Source organism: Dermacentor variabilis, chromosome 8 (genome assembly GCF_050947875.1).
Source record: "Dermacentor variabilis isolate Ectoservices chromosome 8, ASM5094787v1, whole genome shotgun sequence".
In the NCBI taxonomy this organism is placed as follows: Eukaryota; Metazoa; Arthropoda; class Arachnida; order Ixodida; family Ixodidae; genus Dermacentor; species Dermacentor variabilis.
Genome location: NC_134575.1, coordinates 35,788,629 through 35,809,831, shown reverse-complemented (window position 1 = coordinate 35,809,831; position 21,203 = coordinate 35,788,629). Strand labels below are relative to the sequence as shown.

At 48.2% G+C, this 21,203-nt stretch overlaps 1 protein-coding gene across 1 annotated transcript; it reads right to left on the bottom strand.

Moving 5' to 3' along the window:
- Positions 1 to 365: 365 nt before the first annotated feature.
- On the bottom strand, positions 366 to 18,157 carry LOC142589998 (uncharacterized). Its single transcript, XM_075701795.1, has 9 exons — positions 17,806 to 18,157; positions 15,862 to 15,945; positions 14,858 to 14,946; positions 13,296 to 13,475; positions 12,283 to 12,420; positions 10,420 to 10,475; positions 8,388 to 8,524; positions 3,457 to 3,584; positions 366 to 1,369 (listed from the first exon to the last, which is right to left on the bottom strand). Exons 1-9 carry the CDS (start codon positions 17,930 to 17,932, stop codon positions 1,193 to 1,195), a joined length of 1,116 nt encoding a protein of 371 aa, XP_075557910.1. The 5' UTR covers positions 17,933 to 18,157; the 3' UTR covers positions 366 to 1,192.
- Between the last annotated feature and the right edge of the window lie 3,046 nt (positions 18,158 to 21,203).

The following is a 21,203-nucleotide window of genomic DNA, read 5'->3' as shown; positions in this document are numbered from 1 at the left end:
ATATTTTTTTTTTATTTTTTTGTGTGTGACTACGGGCCCCGGTTTCTTTCTGTCAGTTCAACAGTGGAAGCTGGTCAATCGAAAAAGTAACGTTGCTATTATCCCATTGTCACGAAAAAAGCTTTCTGTTTTCATTCTGAGCAACCTGGGAGCCTATCTCATGCGTTAATCGTGTGTTTCGTTCAGACAGGTGTGAAAGTTGCGGCCTTTGTCACGAAGCGGATGTCGTGGGGTACATGTCACTTAAGGTGCCTTAATTCTTGGCTGCTCTGCGAACATCGCATATAGTATCATACAGCGTGAGCCGCAGTATAAGAGCCAAGAAAGGAACATCACAGGTGACAGTTTGGCACGCATAAGAGATCAGACGGGGTGACATTCTTTATTACGTCAGGACTGTGATGGCTGGTAGAACCAACCTGAGGACCCGGAGCGGTGGCTGGGGAGTCTTGCTGCAGAACACGAAGGTCGCGGGTTCGCTATCCGATTGCAATTTCTATAGGAGCGGAATGCAAGAGCGGCCGCGCGTGCATCGAACTTTTGAGTGCACATTAAAGAACTCCAGGTTTTCAGAATCAATCCAATTTTTTCCCGCTATAGCGTATACCAAAGCCTTACTTAGTTTCGAACGCTTAATTCAATCCCGATCGATCAACCAATCAAACTCCACAGAGAAGGGGAATGTTGAGGGGAGTCGGCATCCTTTCCTATAAAATCCAAGGCCTCCGCGGATTCACGAGGGACCGGATTAGGACTCTGGCATTCGGATGTGTTCGGGAATACCGCGACTTTGAAGACTTTTTGCCACTGCGACAAGTATATGACTGTATGGTGTATATGATTTTTTCGCGACCTGGACGCGACCTGGATGCGACCTGGACGCGACATGGACACGACGTGGACCGGACGTGGACGCGACATAGACGCGACATGGACACGACATAGACACGACATAGACGCGACATGGACACGTACGCCTGTTTATACGTGTCCACGTGCCCATCGCGTGTCACCTTATCGTCGCAGTCGTACGCAGTCATGCCGTGCCAACTATATAAGCTTCATTCGAAGTAGTTCCGAGCTGCGCGAACGTTCGAAGGTACGTCTCGCCGAGGGTGCGCATGCGCGCGCCATTATGTGCCGCTCGCGTGTGCGCACATCTTCAGTTCTTTGAGACCACGTGGTTACACGACTATGCACCGGCGGACCGGCACAGTTCCTCGATGACGTAACGTATCTTGACCAGAGCCGCGTCCACGTCGTCCGCGCTGACGCCGTTGTAGAGGACAGCGCGGGCCTTGTTCAGGCCGATGGGAATCATCTTCACCGTTACGGCCTGCTGGAGGTCATCGTACTCCCGCTGCGTAACCTGAAAGAGGGGCAAAAAAGAAAAACATCAAAAAGCAGAACCACGTACTGCGAAATGTTGCACCTCGGCAGTGTTGTGGAAGAGTTCAGTCATCGTATCAGTAAAGTCAAGCGATATGCACGAGTCCACAGGAAGACGGGGGCTTGAATTGAGGTGATCAATCGTAGTCGGAAAAAGGGGATGTCCCATGGAACGAACGCTTCAGCAAAGAGGGGGGGGGGGGGCGCACCTTCCTCAGCGCAGCAAACGGCTTCTGACGAAATCAGGTCCCCTTGTCGAAGCGTTGGCTGCAAAGACATTCCTTGTCCGACCATCGTTAATCACATCATTGTTAGAGTAATCCATAAATGATGAAGGGGGCTGGCAGATATAGTTGCACACTGTGGTATAAAGGTTATTATAAACACGGATGAGGTGCCCCAGACAGGCCGGCCAACGTTTCGATAGGAGCACCTATCTTAGTCGAAGGCATCTTTGATCTATCTTCCGTATTTGACGGCTATAGGTCCTCGTGTCGGTACCTCATCCCCGTTTATAATAACCTTTATACCGATTCATTGTTATAACAGTCGTATGGCTCGAGCGAACAATTAAAGATTCGGGAACGTTTCTGGCCATATCCTCACGCGTGCCCATGGCTCATTCTGATGCACATTCCCTTGAGTCCTTTTCCGAGAATAATCGAGAAATAGACAGCGTAAGATATTCGTCCGGGATATATAAGTTCAGATGCGTGCGGAGTCGTATGCGTATGGAAGTTGTTTCAAGCGCGTTCATATATACCGCCACCTTGGTGAAAAGCTTCACTGAACTTTGACCTTATATATATATATATATATATATATATATACATATATATATATATATATATATATATATATATATATATATATATATATATATATATATATATATATATATATATATATATATATATATAATGTGTGACCGTCGTCCCACACTTCACACGCATACCCTTTGTTTAGTTGTTGTTTCACTTTGACACTCCTAATGCTAAGGCATTAAAAACCAGCTTTTTTTTTCTTTTTTTACATTTGTAACATACCAGTCGGTAACAGAACCGACTTGCAAAGCTATATTATGTCCGAGCTGTCTTCGTCTCCGACAAGGATACGTAAAGAAACACCAAGGAGACAGAAATCTGCGACACGACGTGGCCGCAAGAATTTGTGTTCTGGAACCTGCACGTGCAAACAAATGATGTACAGTCTTTGTCAAAAGTATACGGGCTACTCTGCGGCTTCACTATAGCGGGTGTCCCAGTTGTCATGAACCAAATTTTTAAAGGATTATTCTACGCTAATAACACCAAGTGCATGTTGTTGAGGCTTGCCGAGAGAGTTTTGTAAAAAAAAAAAAAAACGCTAGTAATTGATTAGTCACTTACATCCAATTATTTCAATAAATTTTATCATCCAGCTTCTTAAGTGTTCGAACTGTCAAGCTGCCAATTGGGCATTTGTGAAGAATAGTAACGCCAAAATGAGGCGTTTCTAACAAGCTACAAATTGTATGTTCTTTTGTTTGTTTTTCATTTGTTTTTCTGGCAAGTAAAGCAGGCCCTGGAAATATGAAAAAGATATACCGTATGACTGTGCACCAGGTAATATTTCTCTATCTGCGAGAAAAACAAAGAAAACGCGATGTGCACCTGTCTGAAAAAAGAAACCAACGATTTTCTTTACAGCCGCCTGATTTACATATTGACAATTAGAGCACCAATTAAAAGAAACTACACGCTTTTTACCGAAATAGTGGATGTCGTTGAGTAAAAAGATTACTGGAAGTCTCTCAGAAAGAGACGCTGAAGAACATGCACTCGACCTTAAGAATCATCCCGTTCTTTTTTGTTTGTTTGCTGCGGTTCCCGTGACACTGCATAATGACACTCCTGACTTCTGTATGCAGGACACGATAATTCATTCCGCAGGGCGTTGAAACTTTCGGCATTCCACAGAAACGCCTTTAAGCATCCCGTTAGTGAGCATGGCGGTCGCAGGCAACCTATAGCCCCGTGTACTTTTGACAAAGACTGTCGCATTCTTCCGATAGAGAGATACTGTAACCTTGTTGAGGCGCTCGCAGAAGGTGAGCGGCGACAGACGGCTCGTGTCTCCAAATTCGTAAATGACCATGTTGGTCTGCACCGTGCCCAGGTCCAAGCCGATGTAGGGGTTGCCCTGCAGACTGACGCCTGCAAAGAACCAGATAGCGCAGAAGTGCAACTCATACGCCTCGGTTATATATATATATATATATATATATATATATATATATATATATGAAGATCTTGCAGAAGTACAACTCATACACCTCTGTTAAAGAGAGAGAGAGCGAGATAAAGATCTTGCAGAAGTACAACTCACTCCTCGGTTAAAGAGAGAGAGAGAGAGATAAAGATCGTGCAGAAGTACAACTCATACACCTCTGTTAAAGAGAGAGAGAGAGCGAGATAAAGATCTTGCAGAAGTACAACTCATTCCTCGGTTAAAGAGAGAGATAGAGATAAAGGTCGTGCAGAAGTACAACTCACACTCCTTGGTTAACGAGAGAGAGAGAGAGAGATAAAGATCGTGCGGAAGTACAACTCCTGCTGCTCCTCTGTTAAAGAGAGAGAGAGAGAGAACTAGAAGACAGGAAAGACAGGTAGGTTAACCAGACGCAAGTCCTGTTTGATACCCTGCACAGGGGGAAGGGGGTATGGGGATGAAGAGAGAGAGGAGGGAGAGAGAGAGCAGTTAGCGCACAGTTGAAGGTTCGCACCGAGTACCCCTCGGTTAAAACGGGCTTCGGTCACATAGGCCTCGTGTATAACACACATTCCCCTGCTGCGTGCTCATATGTGGTTGTGCGTATGTATGACCGTGAAGATGCGATTGAGTGAACATATTTGGGTCGAAGTTGAGGCACCTTAGCCTCTTTCTTTTCTTTTTGGACGGTTTATTGTCCAAAATACCTTTAGGAGAACTATCTTTTTTTGCGTGCGGCATGTATGGCTATGCTCGTTTCTATAAATGTCGGAATTTAAATTATTAATCGTCAGTAATAATTTAAATTATATTTACTTTTTGTTGAAGCAAAGCGAAGTTGCCTCCGAGTCAAGTTTGTTCGCAAATCGACCCCATCCAATAAGACGCAGTAATTGGTCACGTACAGCCGTGGGTTCCAAATTCGCTTGGTCGGGTGACATTGGTGGCGAAGCGGTTGCGGTCACCGCGGTCACTTTTGTAGGAATCGTTACTGATCCGAACGACGGCCGACACTATCAGCAGGACAGATGCACGTAGTTTAATTGCATAGTATTACACCTCGTCGTACGTCGGTTCCGATAGTCGCGCGACACCGTGCTTACGCGTGGACAATTAAGAAAGAAAGAACGAACGAAAGAAAGAAGCAAGCAAACAAGCAAGGAAAGAAAGGAAGGGGAGGCAAGAGAGAGACAGAAAGAAAGAATGAAAGAAAGAAGGAAGGAAGGAACGAAAGAAAGAAAGAAAGAAAGAAAGAAAGAAAGAAAGAAAGAAAGAAAGAAAGAAAGAAAGAAAGAAAGAAAGAAAGAACGAAATATCCTTAGATCGAGTTGGGGATAACCGCAGACGTTCCTGAATGCGACAGAAGCGCTCCTGGCGGTGTCCACTTCTCTGCTGTCAGAGCGCCTCCCATCGAAAAAAGTGCATCGTCTTTGTCTCGGTATACTTCAAGAACGCCATAGCAATCAGAGCTCTTCAATCGTACGAGGTGCGAAACACACTACAGGCTGCGGGTTTCGACACCTGAACGCAGCAAGAGAACGAGGCGGGCCTGCTGACTGTTGGTCGGGTAACAAAACTGACTAGAAAACTATACTTTCTTTTTTACCACAACGAAAGATCTCGGCACGAAGTAAGCAAAATCAAATAAACAGTATTTTCAATCAGCACCTTCCCTTTCTTTTGTTTTTCGCTCATACAGTACACCTCCGTTATATGGTGAAGTAGTCACAACCGGGGAAAATTTTCGTTATATCAGTGCCCTTGCTGTAACCCTAGTTCATCGTCTTGCCTTCCTGTAACTATGCGACATTTTTTCCAAGTACAGTAGGCTGATTCTCGTTCAAAAGAGAGCAATTTTTTTCTGTTTATTGAAACACAGATTCACAGGCTGCTATCACTATGTGTATGGGTGCTGTCTCGCCAATGTAAAAGTGTGATGACCCCTTTGATAAGATTTGATAATATCGAGGCAGTCAGTGCACACACGAATTATAGTTGCAGAGACGGTGTGCTCAAATCACGGTGAGTGTGATCGTCCTTTACTCCGTCATCGTTAGGAAATCATAGTTTTTCGCGTCCTTACTGTTACATGACATGCATTTTTCGTGGGCGTGTCGTTCTGCATATATATATATATATATATATATATATATATATATATATATATATATATATATATATATATATATATATATATATATATATTCGTTTCTTCGCTATAGCCGCTAATTCACTATATGCGGGTTCACTGTAACGAGGTTTTACTGTATTTGCCATTTGAAGCATTGAGTGTCATTCTAAAATTATAGCGGAGGGAAGTATGGCACTTGCGTTTACGCGAATCGCCGATACAGCGCTTCAACTAGCCTGCCGATGGTGGTAAAGTGCACTTTAATGACTGATATAGTACACAAATATAGTACATATAATCCAGGCATGGGGGGGGGGGGCTTTGCCTGAAAGCTTCGGCCCTTTTACTTCAAGCGACCTTCTGGTTCCTTGCTCTAAAACTGTGTATTGTCATCTCAAGTTTGCTGCATGCCAACGATTGTCCTTGTTCACCCTCTAATTTCTAGCATCGCGCTGTTTTGAGAACGTTACAAATGAAAAGGAATTCTTTGAAGTAACTAAATATCATGGCAACCCTTGGTGAGTGTCACCGCCCAAGAGCCCCGTCCAGATGTGTATAGCGACACTCATCACTGTCTATATTCATTTATGCAGTATAAGTTACATAACAAAGCGAAGCAGTTGTCAATGTTTAACGCTTCACTACTCTCAAGAAATGTTGTATGACAAGCACGCAACACAGCTGAACCACCAGAAACGATAGGCGGGGTCCAAATCTACGCTCCGGCTCCCTCAGAGTAACAGAAACTGATCTCGAAGGCTGTATACTTGTGCGGACAGCACGTGCCGGAAGTGACTGCGGAAGCAAAAATGTGTCATGGCCGCCATTCTTTTGGCACCATCTATAAAAGAAGGTGCGTTTTGTTTTCTTCAACGAAGCCATGCCGAATCATAGGGAAATCCACCTACTATCCTGCCTTTCCGCGGTGGTTGCATCCCTGCTACGCTGTTTCCCTTATAGTCAGGAAACCCTTTGATTTCAAACACTCTTTATCAGGCATTAGGTGACCACAAGTTTCACCTTGCCGTACGCAGATGGCGCGTCAGTCGGTTAACCCGACTCGCACTGAAAAGTATGCGCTAAAACATGCCCAGAGGTTGACAAGGAGCTTTGGAGCTGGTGTGGTATTGGACAACTATGGGAGTCAGGTACGGCCAAGAAATATCTGGCTCGGCCCTCAACGTTGGGGCCGATATTGGCCTCGAGCTCCACCACTGGAAAAGCTGGCGCCACCGTCGGCGTGACGTGCTAGGAGGGATCACGTGGACATAGCGGCCGCGTCGGCTGCTTCGGGAGCGCCGAAGCGAGCTGAAAACGAGAGTTTAAATTCCCTCGTACGCTGCGGTCCTCATTTAGTGGGGGGATTTCCCCGCTTCGAGTGTCTCCTTTACAACGCTTGAAAGCACTACAATAGGTAGTGGCTGCCTTTGAAGGCGCGCAACATGGTAGGCTACTGCTCGGTGCCGCAGTGCCGGGCGTACGTAACGGAGGCCGATGTCAGCCTTCTTCACACGTAGGCGCAGGACAAGAAGCCGCGTGAAGCTTGGCTCGCGAACCATAAAACCGGCAAACAGTCATCGGCTACAACTCGAGTATCCAGCAAGCACAGACGCGAGGAAGATTTCTGCTACGGCGCCGTGTCTGTGATGTTCGAAAACGCGCACTGAGGTCGACGCTCGCCCGAGTCCATCGCCCGAGTAATGTCACGACGGTTTGGTCTATGAACTTGTCGATGCTATAGATACTGGCAAGTTCAGTGGAGTGGAAAGGGAGTGGTAAGAAGCACATTAAAAAGAAAGCATGGCATATGGTCATGTTTGTGTTATGAATCAGTGCACTGGATTACAAAAAAGGAGCAGCGGGAAATCGCACGCTGAGAACACCGATAAGCATACAGTGTGACGCAACTCTAGAAATAATATTGAAAGGTAAAAGAATTTAGAATAAAAAAAATATTGAATCGTCGCGACGGCACGTACATCATAGTCCCCGTAGGCGTCGAAGTCTCTACAATGAAATTATTTTTTGAACAGCTCTGATAGCGCCCACGCAACAATGGTTGCTTGTATACTGTCAAACGCTCATATTCTGCGGTCTAAAGCTCATGGCACAGTGCGAAAACGAGCACGCGGCGAAAGCGAAACAGTGCGCGGACAAGCATGCAGACGCGCAGTCGGTCGCTGCGAATCTGTGCGATCGCTGCATTGAGGCTTCATTCTATTACGCTACATTTAGTTATACAAACACTATAAGAACATATTTCATGTGGTTTGCTCTCAGCGTTTACCTACCTTTCACGCAAGAAGCCGGTTCGGGAGACTCCATCGCGGCGACCGCGCACAGTGGCGTTCACTGTACGTATTCGGTAAAGAGATAGCGTCTGTAAACGATTGCGCTCTTTCAGTTTGCCCAAGATTATTATTTAGACAGTAAAAAGCTTCTGTCGTTTCGAAAGTACTTACAGAAATGTCCGGAAGAGCTCGCGCGTGGTGTTTTTAGTGAGCGCTGACAGCAAAACCTATGAGGAGCGCGCCACGTGATCCCTCATACTACGCCAGCGAGCCGCTTCCGATAGATGGCGACTCCGTAACTCCTCGCCGCCAATATACCGTCTTACCCCTGGCGAGCCTCTGCGCGTTGTCGTGGTCCTCGTGCACTCTGGCCACCATGGTCCGGAGCGCGACGAGGCCCGCCGCGGCCACGATGCCCGCCTGGCGCATGCCTCCGCCCAAGCACTTGCGGGCTCTCCCCACCCTGCACGTCACAGTCGCTCGATTACTTGGAGCGACCGCTCGTTATAACGAACTCTCTTTATTCGAAATATCTCTTTATTCGAAGTTTTCGTAGTCCCGACCGCGCAGTGTGCGCATTTTTAGAACGATTATCGGAACGACCATGATGCCGGATACATTGACAATGCCTTTATGTGAGCCCGTTGGTTGATCTCTACCGTGTCCATACGTAACACCGCTACAGAATTGGTCGAAAAGAACACATATGACAGCACGGTGCCCTGGACAAAGGTCCCCACCCATGCTAAACCAAGTCAAGAGCGTTCAAGAATACCCTGACGGACTACAACAAAATTTCCTGCAGATACCAATAAATGTTTTTGATGTCGATGATGGACGATCCTGTCGAATGTGTTCGTTTTGCTCTCGTTTTTAGCGCTGTTATTTATGAACACTGCCACATACCGCTTGGTACGAAGTTCGAAGCGCCTTAGACCTTCGTATCAACCTTGAGAGGTAAAGAACGCTCTGAAGATTACTCCGCCACCTGACGGCAGCTCTTTCGAACAGTATCACGTGATGAACACTGACGGGCGAGACAGCCGGCCATGGGAGTCAGCCAAATTTCGCTGTTGGGTCGCATGTATCGAGTGCGCCTTTGTTTCGATGTACGTTTCACGAGCTCCCGCACGTGTGATGAGCGCCCCCGTCCTGCGTTACAATGACTCCTTTAGAGACTTCCCGCTTCTAACGACATACCGCTTAAACCGAAGTATATTTGCTGTTCCGATGAAATCGTTACAGCGAGCATTCTGCCGCACATTTTGTATCGCATATGCATGCGTACATCGAAGGCCATAAGTAAGAAATAAGACAACACAATTTTTCACTCCTTCTTCTGCGCTATATTACAGTCGGCAGACGAGGACAACGTTAGTGTACTGGCAACTGCTTGCCTGTTAGTAATCTTTAGCCTTTATTTGACTCCGTTTTCTACAGCGCCCGTGCTATCCCGTGGCGTACATCGTACAAACACTTTACACCCTTTCAGGCACATGTTTGTCAAACAGCAAGGATCGTCATCTGTCTTGCTTGCGTTTACTTTGTTGGAAACTGTGCTCGCTACTTTCCTGCCAAGAAATGCTATGCCACGCTGATAACGCGCAATCCGCTCGTGATCCGGAAGTACCGGGCGCGCGTAATGTTACAGAAAGGAAAGCCACGCAAGGTGATACCGATTATTGCTGTGGGAAAAAAAAATACGCCCCAAAGGGTGTGTACTGTTCTCAGATTGCGTCCATTGACTCCAAGCAGGTTGAATGAGGGTGAAAGTATTCCATTAAGAGAGCACAAAGATGTTATTAAAAGTGGTGTCGGATGCAAGAGAAAAATTATAAAAGCAATTAATGCATCGCAAAAAAGTTTCCGCGACCACCTTCCTTAGCAGAGTTTCTGGAGTGCCCAACCACTTCAAAACAGACATATTGTACACTAAGAAAAATTTGCTCCCTTTGGGGCTTACTATGACCCTAAACAACAACCATCATCTATCTTCGGTATGCACGTATGAGGGTGATTTAGCGTTCCTCACAGAAAAGTACCAACCGCAGGGCGATAAATAAATGAAATGTATACGCATGATCGATAGCGATTATCGTTCGGGGACAAGGCAAGCCCTGGAGCATTAAAAAAAAAAATTAAAGAGTGTATACGTAGCGTGCGTTCGTAGATTGGGTGGCCGTACCCAGCCACCTCGAGAGCGACACTACAAAAGCGTGAGAAATCACTGCCGGCCCAGCTGCACAAGTCGTTCAAGGTGCATGTTGCACGCGCGAAGTAGGCATTCGGAACACTAGTTACATTTCGAGTACTTCGCGGTCTACAAACAACGAAGTGTGTATCGCTGCCACGACTTACTTGTATATGAAGTCCTTAGACCCGGCCACCAGGGACCCTATGGGGCACGACAGTCCCTGGAGAAACGAGAACCGACCGGTCACCGGCGCTGCCCTGTGAGTCATGATACTCGAGAAAGAAAAGAGCTGCCAACGTAGGGAATGACCAAGTGGACGACGAGCCAACGCGATTAGTTATTGTTCTCGTGTCTTCATTATTACTTCACGGGGTGTGAACCTATGTTTAGTGTGACAGGTCGTCTTCTCAAATGGTTTTGTTGAGCTGTACTGCAAACTTTATTCTATGCGAACTCATACAGTATGACTGGTTGGCATATGGCACATATATATAAACGTATTCTTAATAAATCTGTCGCATTGTGTCGTTCTTTCGTCCCGGCCGGGTCGGCCAAGCGCCACCCTAGCAAACCATCTCACGTGATATACAAAACTGGGGAAGGGAGGTGGGGGGGGGGTGTATCCTGTAAGAGTCCACCTAGCGGACGTGCCTATTTCGTCTGCTGCTGAAGTGCTGATTGGGTGGAGTCCCTGCCTCCTTCTGAAGCGTACCCTAGCACAGCCAATCAGCACTTCAGCAGCAGACAAAATGGACATGTCCACTAGGTAGACTCCTTGGACTACGTACAGTATTCTGTAAAAGTGGTGGACTCCTCAGACTACAGGTGGACTCCTTAGACGACTTCCAGTATTCTGTAAGAGTTCACTATGTGGGCTCCTATAGAATACCCTCCCCCCCCCCCGTACTACGTAATTACAGCATCCCCCGTCAGGCGCTGCGCGCCTTTAGCTTCTGTACCTTTCCTGAAATGTATCGAGAATAAATCAACGCATCAAATCGTTAAGCGTTGAAAAGCCACTGCTTCAATTCTAACACGAGGAGCCCTACGCCCTGCACGCTTCCGTTCATACACTTTCATATATCTCCGCAAGCAAGCTGTTCGACTGACACCCTCCTCTCCCGCCGCCGGAGCTCTCTCCCACAGCCGCCACAGGGGTAAACTGCGACCTAGAGAAGAGGAGGGCAGTCTTTCCCGAGCTCTCCACCACGCCACCCAAACCTTCCGACGCCCCCCCCCCCCCCCCCCCCTCCCCGAAGCTTTCGCGCGACAGCAAGTGTCTCTGAAAGAGCTATGGCAAACAGGGGAGAAGACGGGAGATGGAAGTTCAAGACGATGGGGAAAACGAGAACAAGGTGAAAGCAGGAGCCAGCGTTTCGACAAGTGGACTTGTCTTCCGCAAATGTAAGCAGGAGGCAACGTTTCGACAAGTGGACTTGTCTTCAAATGTAAGCAGGAGCCAACGTTTCGACAAGTGTACTTGTCTTCTTCAAATGTAAGCAGGAGCCAACGTTTCGACAAGTGGACTTGTCTTCTTCAAATGTAAGAAGGAGCCAACGTTTATACAAGTGGGCTTGTCTTGTTCAAATGTAAGCAGGAGCCAGCGTTTCGACAAGTGGGCTTGTCTTCTTCAAGGCCTTGAAGAAGTCAAGTCCACTTGTCGAAACTTTGATTCCTGCTTTCACCTTGATCTCGTTTGCTCATCGTCTCAAAGAGCTAAATAATACATGCTGCTGTTCGAACTCAGTTTGGGCGAGAGCATCCGCGGTGCAAGCCTGACTACCAAACAGAAAAAAAACGGGCGAAAGAGCCAGAGGAAGGTGTTCGCTTTAAGATTACACGCGTGTGGCTTCCTTTCTTTCGCACGAAAGCGTTTTCGAGTGGGCGCTTATTTGCTGGGGACGTCTAAAACAGCAAGCTGTATAGGCGCGCGCGTGAGCGCTTGTGTGCTGGTTACGTCGTATTTATAATGATATACAAGCAGCGGCGTTCTCGTGTATCGCGACACGCGTTGGTTGTGCACGCACCTTGGAGATGCACATCATGACGGAGTCGCAGCCCCTGAGGAGGTCCTTGACCGGCAGGTCCAGGTACGCCGCCGCGTTGGTGATCCTCGCGCCGTCCATGTGCAGCGGTATGTTGTGGCTCTTCGCGAACCGGGAGGCCTGCGCGCGAACGGCACTTTTAAAGGGACACTAAATCGAAACAGTAAATCAGTTTAGACTAATGAAGCATTGTTTAAGAACCCTGCAGGCAGTCATTTCAAAATAACAGTTTGATTATTAGATGAGAAAATGAAGGTATCGGTATTTGAATCTCTCTGTCTGGAGCCAATAGTTATTAATGCGTTTGCGCTCTTAGGGTACTTCACGCTCTTTCCGGGGGCTGTATGTTTGTTTGTACCTAACAGTTTTTTTCCCCCTACGTGGGTCACTGGTTATGGTTCGTGGTCGAACGGGCAGCACATCGGCTGGCTCTGCTTAGGTAACAGGGTTCGAAACCAACCGCCGGACTAACTGGGGTAGCCGAGTGTATGGCAGTGTGTACGTATGTGTCGCTCTTCGACGAACCTCTCTCACGTCGACGTGGGCCAACTGTGTATGTGCGGGACTGGGTATAGGTACTGCTGTGCGAAGAAACTCTCTGACGCCGACTTGGAGTACTCGGTAGGTGCCACTTGGTCTATGCTCGCCTTCGACGAACCTCTTCGAGGCCAACTCGGGCCCGCGTTTGCACGCGTTAAATAAAGCGACAGTGTGCTGCTAAAAGTACTATGTCCGGTCAGCGTGTTCCGTGCGCGTAAGCCGTATAGACTCTTGGAAGGAATATGTGGCGTGACCTGCAGTAAAGTTTCTTTACTCGCTCACTCGGAGGTCGTCGCGTGACACAAGCGACCCAATCCTCGCGGCGCGCGGAAAACAAATGCGTGATATACTCTGAAGAAAAAATTGTTTCAATTGACTCTTCTTTTTTGCGAAGCAAGAAAAAAAAATGAAGACTGGCAATAAAAGATCCAAGGTTGATCCCATCCCTCGAGCACCTGTTCGACGTAGTCGACGGGGAGCACGGTGCCTCCGCAGAAGTTGTGCGTGTTCTCGAGGCACAGCAGTGCAGTCTTGGGGCAGGGTATGTTGCGGTACCTGACGCGAGACTCCAGGTCTTCGATGAGCAGCCGGCCGTCTTTCTGCGTCGGCACGGCCCAGCTATGCACCGAGGCCACCTGCGTCGATAAGTTGGAGCGGTTCAATGCGCTGCACAGTTGGAGAAGCGTTTTCATCATCATCATCAGCCTGGCTACGCCCACTGCAGGGCAAAGGCATCTCCCATACTTCTCCAACTACCCCGGTCATGTGCTAATTGTGGCCATGTTGACCCTGCAAACTTCTTAATCTCATCCGCCCACCTAACTTTCTGCCACCCCCTGCTACGCTTCCATTCTCTTGGAATCCAGTCCGTAACCCTTAATGACCATCGGTTATCTTCCCTCCTCGTTACATGTCCCGCCCATATGCCCATTTCTTTTTCTTGATTTCATTTTCTTGATTTCATTTTCGGAGAGCGTTTTAGCGAGCGACAACCGGCAGAGGCGTAGCCAGAATTTTTTTTTTTTTCCGAAGAGGTTGATGGGGAGGAGGGCTGGGGAGGAGGCGTACTAATGCAGAAATTTCGAGGGAGGAGAGGAGGGGGAGGAGGGCAGGGGCACGTGCCCGGTGTGCTTCCCCTTGACTACGCCAACGCACAGCTGCAACTTATCACGCAGTCGGCTTTGTGTACATCTACATCTGCGCAGCACTTTGCATAGAGCCTATCCGCAACTCTGTGCTACAGTCAGGCGGATGCTGGGCCAGCGATGCCTTTGCTTTGCACTGCATCCGCGATTGAGCCGCTTGCACTGACGCCAAGGAGGAAGACCAGCGAGTTTCCTACGAATTGCTATCGCACTGAAACGCCGGCAAACCATACACTAGCGTGGGGCACTCTATCGTGTATTCACTATGGGTGTCAATAATATCGATAGTTTTTTTCACACTACAGATGGTGTAAAGACTGTCGATGCTGTTAGTATTGATAGTATTACGATATTTCGCTATGAAACTATATATATATATATATATATATAAAGTGCACAGAAAAATAGCTTTAGATAGGAGCGCTATCGACAGTGTTGCAATAGTTAGCTATTGACAGTGCGATCGATAGTTTTACCATTCTTGGCTAGTGATGTAAGACATTTTCCCCGAAAACAGACCATCGACAAGCTCGTGCAATTCGGAACAGGGAAACGATCGTCCAGTTCGTGATGCAGAGTTTACGTGCGCTTCGTCGCGTAATTTTACATTATCGATAAAGTGCGATCGATACTATGGACATAGTACATCGATAGCGCGATAACAACTAAACTATCGATAGTATATATAGTACTATTGATAGTTTTGAATCACCAGTGTTCGTGTGCACGTTACGCAGACTTCTTTATCCGCTTGCACAAGTTCTGACTACACTACAAGGCACCGCAGCCGATTGTGAATGGCATTGTAGCTCATGGATCTCACTCCGCCTGCCAGCTTCGTGATATGACGCTAGTTCTGGAAGAGCACTTACCTGCGCCGTTCCTCCCTGCTCGCAGAGGAAGATGTGGGACGCGTCACCCACCAGCACCTCCTCTCCCCTCCTGTCGCAGTGGGCCATCACTGTGGAAGTCACGCAAGAATAAGAGATCTCAGAGATAAGCACGCGTTTTAGACTGTGTAATGCGTCAGCATTTTTTATCGACTCTCTCTCTCTCTCGTTCCACGACTGCCGAGACGGCGCCTCCTCCTCTCCCACCAAATCTACCAGCTCTGATTCGGCACTCCTCACGTGACCCTTGACGTCACACCACTCCTATTCACTCTTCAAACGCGCCGACATTTTGAATTCTGGATCCGCTGCCCGAGTGGTGTAATAAATGCGAAAACATTAGAAAATGAAAATAAATAAATAAATAAATAAATCGGTTAACCTCTCCGAGCCTCTTGTCGCGATTTCGTGACGCTGAATCTAAGGTTCACAAGTCCAAACGAGACGCTTAGGCGAGACAAATCCCGATTTTGACGTCATCACTGGACAACCAGCAAAAACACGTCAGGGTGTCGCCGTCTCTGACTCAAAGGAATAAAACAAAAAACAAGAATGTTTCGCGCCCGGTGCTTCCAAAGGAGTTGGGCACTCCAATATACTCGGGTGGCTGCGTCCACTCAGGTCCATAAATTGAAGTCGCTATCTCTGCAGTGCCGACTGTTCACCAAGTCTGAGTTTATTCAGTGCCAAAACATGCGAATACAAAGGCATTGTATTGTACAAAGCCATATAGATGCCCGTTTCAGCTTTCTTTAAACCACTCTACAAATATCATCCGGAATAGCAAATGGTATGATAGTAATTTCGATGTTCTTATCCCGTACCTGGTATAAAAATATTTCTAACCGCAATTCCATTTCTTTTTTCTTCAAGGAAAAAACTGTCACGCTATAAGAGGTCGAAGAACAGACTGGAAAGCGTCGGCACTCTGCGAAGAGAGACGGATGGAAAGTGCAAGGGGCGTTTACGAGATATTTCCGTCTCACCTGACGCCAGGTTTCCCATGGTCCCCGTGGGCACGAACAGAGCGGACTCCTTTCCCATGAACTCGGCCACCACACGTTCGAGCTCTGCAAAACACAAAGAAAGGATGGTGCAGAGAAAGAGAGAGAGAGAACGCAACGTATTGGAAGGAAAAGCTGGTATAGGCTGTCGCGGGTCCTTAGTCCAGGGACTGGCTTGCAACGTTGTTCTGGATGTCGCTGGTGAAGACCGCAAGATACGTTTGGTCTTGGTATCAGGCAGGTGGTGGAGTTCAGAGGTGAGGGATACGTTGGAGCCCTACATTATGGGTGTAGTGTGGGGAATCAGTGCCGTAACTTGTGAGAATTATTTGGGGTATAGTCGGTGCACTGTGTCGGCACAGTTGTGGGCCCCGCGTGAGGAGATAGGCCAGTTGGAAGGCTCGCACATACAGGCTGGAGTATATGAGCGAGTTGTTGGTTTGGGCCTGGCAGATGCGTGCTTGTTCTTGGCACATCAGAGGAGGAGTGAAGTAAATGGGGAGTACGTGGCTATTTCTCGCGTAATCGAACTATCTGTAGCTCGCACCGCTTCTTTTTTTCATTGCGCATATTTATTTTTCATTGGAAGGTGGGGGAAGCGGCGGGTGAGGGAGGAGCTGCGCCATCGCTGTTCGTTCTTTCCTGAGGTCTCGTCTACCGTCGATGCATATGCATTAGCGCACGCACGGGTACTGCCGAGTTCAATGTGAAAGGGAGCGGCTGTTTGGGATTCGAGAAACCATAAAAGTGTAACAACGCTGTTCTGAGAAGATGGGAAATTAATTTTCCTTTTTTTTCATTCCATAGCAATTACATGGACACTCCAGGCACATTACCGCCGTCGCCGTGAGGTTACGTATGAAGTCCCTATGCAGCGCGCCGTGGGTATGCTGTAGGTGCGAGAGAAAGGGTGCAAGGGTCAGGAAGCGCGCCGTCTTTCGTCGCGCGCAAGGCAGCAGGTGGCTGCCTTGCGCGCCACCTGCTGCCTGCCACCTGCGTGGCCGCGCCATTCGCAGGTGGCTGCGAATGGCGTGGCCGCGCAGGCCCTATCACAAAGCGATCTCTGGTGAGTACAGAGTGTAGGCGCGCCCAGGGCTGATGGCTTCGTGTGCGCTGTACTCTTGCCACTTCGTTCGCACTGAAGCGAGAGGCGGCGGGACGGGACATTCGCTTGCTGCTGCTGTCGCGCTTCCTCACGCTACCGTTTTGACAGCGAGCGTTCGCGGTAATCGAGTGATATGCGTTCGTGTTTGCCTCTGCGCATGTGGCACAATGCTTGTTAATTTAGTTACTAAGCGAATGTTCACGAGTATACATATGGCCGATAAAGTTGCTATCCTTACTTCGTGTAGCTGTCTAATAATTTGTTATCGCACTCGATGCTTCGCTTTTCAGGCGAAACTGCAACGTTATTTTTTTTTAGGCAAGGCAAATTACGTAACCAGTAGCGCTTCTCTCAGTGCTAACCAGCTGGGGCGCGATCTTATACCAGTTCGGAAATCGAACCGTTACAAGATCGCGCCCGTAAGCTCGCCTTTGAATCACCCGCGTAAACAGCCGCAACCGAAACGCGAAAACGACAATCGCGCCGCGCAGGTTGCAATGCCTTTAGTCGCGCGCAACGTTCTTTGTACCGCAGAACATAGGCGCTCACTAAAGTTTAGGAACTTGATGCTACAGAACACTGACATTGGTACGCGAGTCTGTTGTTAGAGCCGCTTTCCGAGCGAGGCAAGCAGACGACGCTGTGGGGCTGGTCGCGCGCATGCGCAACATAGCGGAATGTGTCGTCTGGCGCTCACGCCACAGCTCGCGCCGTCTGCTCTCGCACGCTCTCGCTACGGGAGTTCACTGTACTCTCGCTGCTCAGAACGCGGTTTGGAGATCGTGTTAACCGTGCTGCACCATATGGCTGCACGTGCATACCGTTGACGGTAGGGTCCTCCTTGAAGACGTCGTCGCCGACTTCGGCGTCCCTCATGGCTTCCCGCATCTCGGGCGTCGGCTTGGTCAGCGTGTCCGATCGAAGGTCCACCACGCGCGGGTTGTCCATGGCCGCTGTAAACGTCGACAGGTTACAGGTTACGTAGAGAGTACGGCACAAACACCGCACGGTTCTCGTCGCCACGTCCTGTTTGCTAACGGTCCCGGCTGCTCGTTTTGCTGAGAGCGCACGCAATGCGCTGGCGCTTGGTGCGAACGCGAACAAATTTACGTGTGTCTGTAGATCGACCGCTCAGACAGCTGCGACACAGAGCGGCGACCGAAGAGTGATCTCGGAAACGACTGTTTCGAGCCGTTACCGTGGCATGGCGCCACATGCTGGTGCGGTGGTAAGGCGGGAAATTCGAACAGTGGTGAACGCGTTGATGGTTACGGATGCTACTAACTGAAAACGATGTGATTAATTACCGCCGCTGCTGTTACGACAGAGCGTCGGAACATGCCTCAGTGGGCATTGCAGCAGAATCATTGCTGCTTATCTTTCATCTGGCTGTTCGCAAGTCGTCTTTTTTACTTGCGTGTACCACGCCCACGATGCCTCGCGCGAGAACCAACACGTTCAAGTTTCCTCATTTTACGTAACCCATTGAAAGATTGAATCAAGCGTCAGCTCGCCGTAATAGACTAACGTATTTCCTGCAGTTAGTTATGCACGTTTAGAAGTGATTCTGGTGATCAACACTGGATGAACGCGGGAAGCCATGGAGCCAACGATTCAGCAAGGGGACTTGTGTTGATTCGTCACAGCGAATGTGTTTCAGAATGTGTTCTCAGAGGATGTGGATGTCGGCCAGTTACTTTCAATGGTACGTTTTTCGGTAATCAAACTCTAAGCTACAGATGCGACGTTCTAGAAGTCTATATAAAGCCAACAGACAACAAAACCAAGGAAAGCATCGGGGAATTTAGCTGCAGTTTAAATTGAAAGGTTGAAAGTAAAGAAAGGGAAATGAAAGTGGACGAAAATATGACGAGCCGCCGGTGGGAGTCGAACCCACAACCTCCGCATTACGCGTGCCTTGATCCACCAATTGTGCTACGGCGACGGCTACGAAAGCGTCCACCAACTTGTCTATTTATGTTTACTAGCTAGGTCTAACCCTAGGAGTGTTAGCCAGCGCCACTCAGAGCCAAGGTACGTGGGCGGATGTGGAACATCCTTATCGTTTCATTTCCCTTTCTTTATTATTTTCTGCATTTCAGTTTCAACTACAGCTAATTTCCCCTATGACTTCCTTGGCTTCATCGTCTGTTGTCTTTATATAGTCACGATTAACAAAATCGAGCCTTTCGGTTCCCCTTCTTCTCTCCCTTGTTCTAGAAGTCGGTATTACCTATCGCTGATCAGACTTAAGCGCCAAATGGAACGTTCTAGAAGTCTCCATTATACATCGTGTTGCTCACAAGATTCCGTTCCACAAGTTCGGCTACACGCAGTGGGACAGCCATCTTGCAGTACCGGTGACAACGAGGTGACACAAAAGCTTTAGCTCTATAGGCCAACTCCGATTTACAGATTCAGATACCCGTAAAACGCCGAAATGCTTTTACGAGACAACCGCTTGACCGATTTGAATGAAATTTATTGCACTTGAAAAAAAAAAAAAAAAAGGCTCTATTCCACTCACTCAATATGGAACAAAATTCTGATACGCGCCCTTGAATTGTTTACAGTTATTCCCGCAAATCTGTAACATACGCGAAAAAAATTGAAACACGAAGTTTACAACTCCGCCGTAATTCTGCACAAAAACGGCATGCTCCCTCCAGGGGCGTAGCCAGGGGGAGGGGGGGGGGCTTATGGGGCTTCAGCCCCCCCCCCCCGAAATTTTTTCGTGCTGTCATGCACCGACGACCAAAACAACCTTCCGCGGAGGAAATCATGCTGGATTTAGTCTAGAATGTCCTTTTCATGCTCGAAAAGACATTTCAGCGCGAACATTGCGAAATCGGACTGGATTTCGCGGCAACGCCCATGCACAGGGAGTCACAGATCGCAACGCAACGAGCCCCTCCCGAGCACAAAGTTTCAAGGGCGTTTTGATGGCGAGCGGGCTCGTCGCCGCATCTCGCGGAGGCCGCGCAATCGACAGAGCGCATGGATTTCAATTCTGGAACTTTACGGGTACGAAGTTCTCATAAACTGTTGATGGGAAAGATGCATTGACATTTCCAAATTCCTGCTTTAGATTTTCAATTCCGTAACGTTGCGGGCTCAATGTTGTTACAAACATCTGAAGCCAAAGGTGCGTTGACTTTTCTAAAAGTCCTACATCGGACCATACAACGAGGCAAGCCAAATCAACACACTGTCGGACAAGTTGACAAAGCACGCAGCGAGGTCTCATGAGACGAAGCGTTGTGGTATAGTTCATTTGTGGCAGTGTGTCACAGACAAGAATATCAAAATTTTTTTTTCACTTGCGCCAAAGCATCCATGTCAAGGTACTTAAAGCCAGCAAAAATAACTACGTTCTTATTTATTTTTCTACTTTGACTTTCATTCCTGAGAACACATTGAGCCTCTTCATTTTTCCTTCTTGCTTTTTTTTTTTGTTGTTGTTGTTGTTCTTGCTACCCGCGGGCTGCCGGAGCCAGCCACAGCACAGGCGTTTTTCTCGTGTTGCCACGATCCCCGCGCAGCACACTTCGATGCGCGTTCGTTTTTCTCTGACCGAGTGGATTTTCGTCTGGCATAGTTTTGGACGCTTTCTGGCTAGCAGACGAGAAAAAGAAACGAATGCATGGCCGCTCGCCGCCATCACTGCGGGGACTCGACGGACTGCAACGCGTTCGCTTGAGCGGAATTTCTCCGGAAAATTAGGATACGATACCGCGCAGCATGCCTGTGGTTAACTGTGGACCAATCGTCTCACGTTTTCTTCGATATTCCTTCGGTAGCCGCATTAGGCGCCCAAAGTAGGCATTCCATTATGGTCAACATGCCTTCCTTGCGTTCTTTTTTTTTTTCAGTTCCATGCCCCCGCCCTACAAAAGAAAAAAATACATTGTTGCGGCGCAGCAAATTGTCGCATGGTGAAAGTTCGATTTTGTTACTTCTTCTTTTGTGGAGAGTAATGAGCCACGGGACGCTTCAGTTGGCGGATACTCGTTATTTTATTGCGCTAGCAATTATGTGGACCCTCCAGGCGCATTCCTGCCGTCGCTGTCGCCCTCATGTTCCGTATAAAGTCCAAGAGCGATAACATCGTGACCGCGTGCCGCATGCTGCATGTGCGAGTGAAAGCGTAAGAGGGAGGGGTGGGGGTGGCATGGGTTCGCCGACGATGGTGGCTCAATCTTGTGTGTGCAAGGGACAA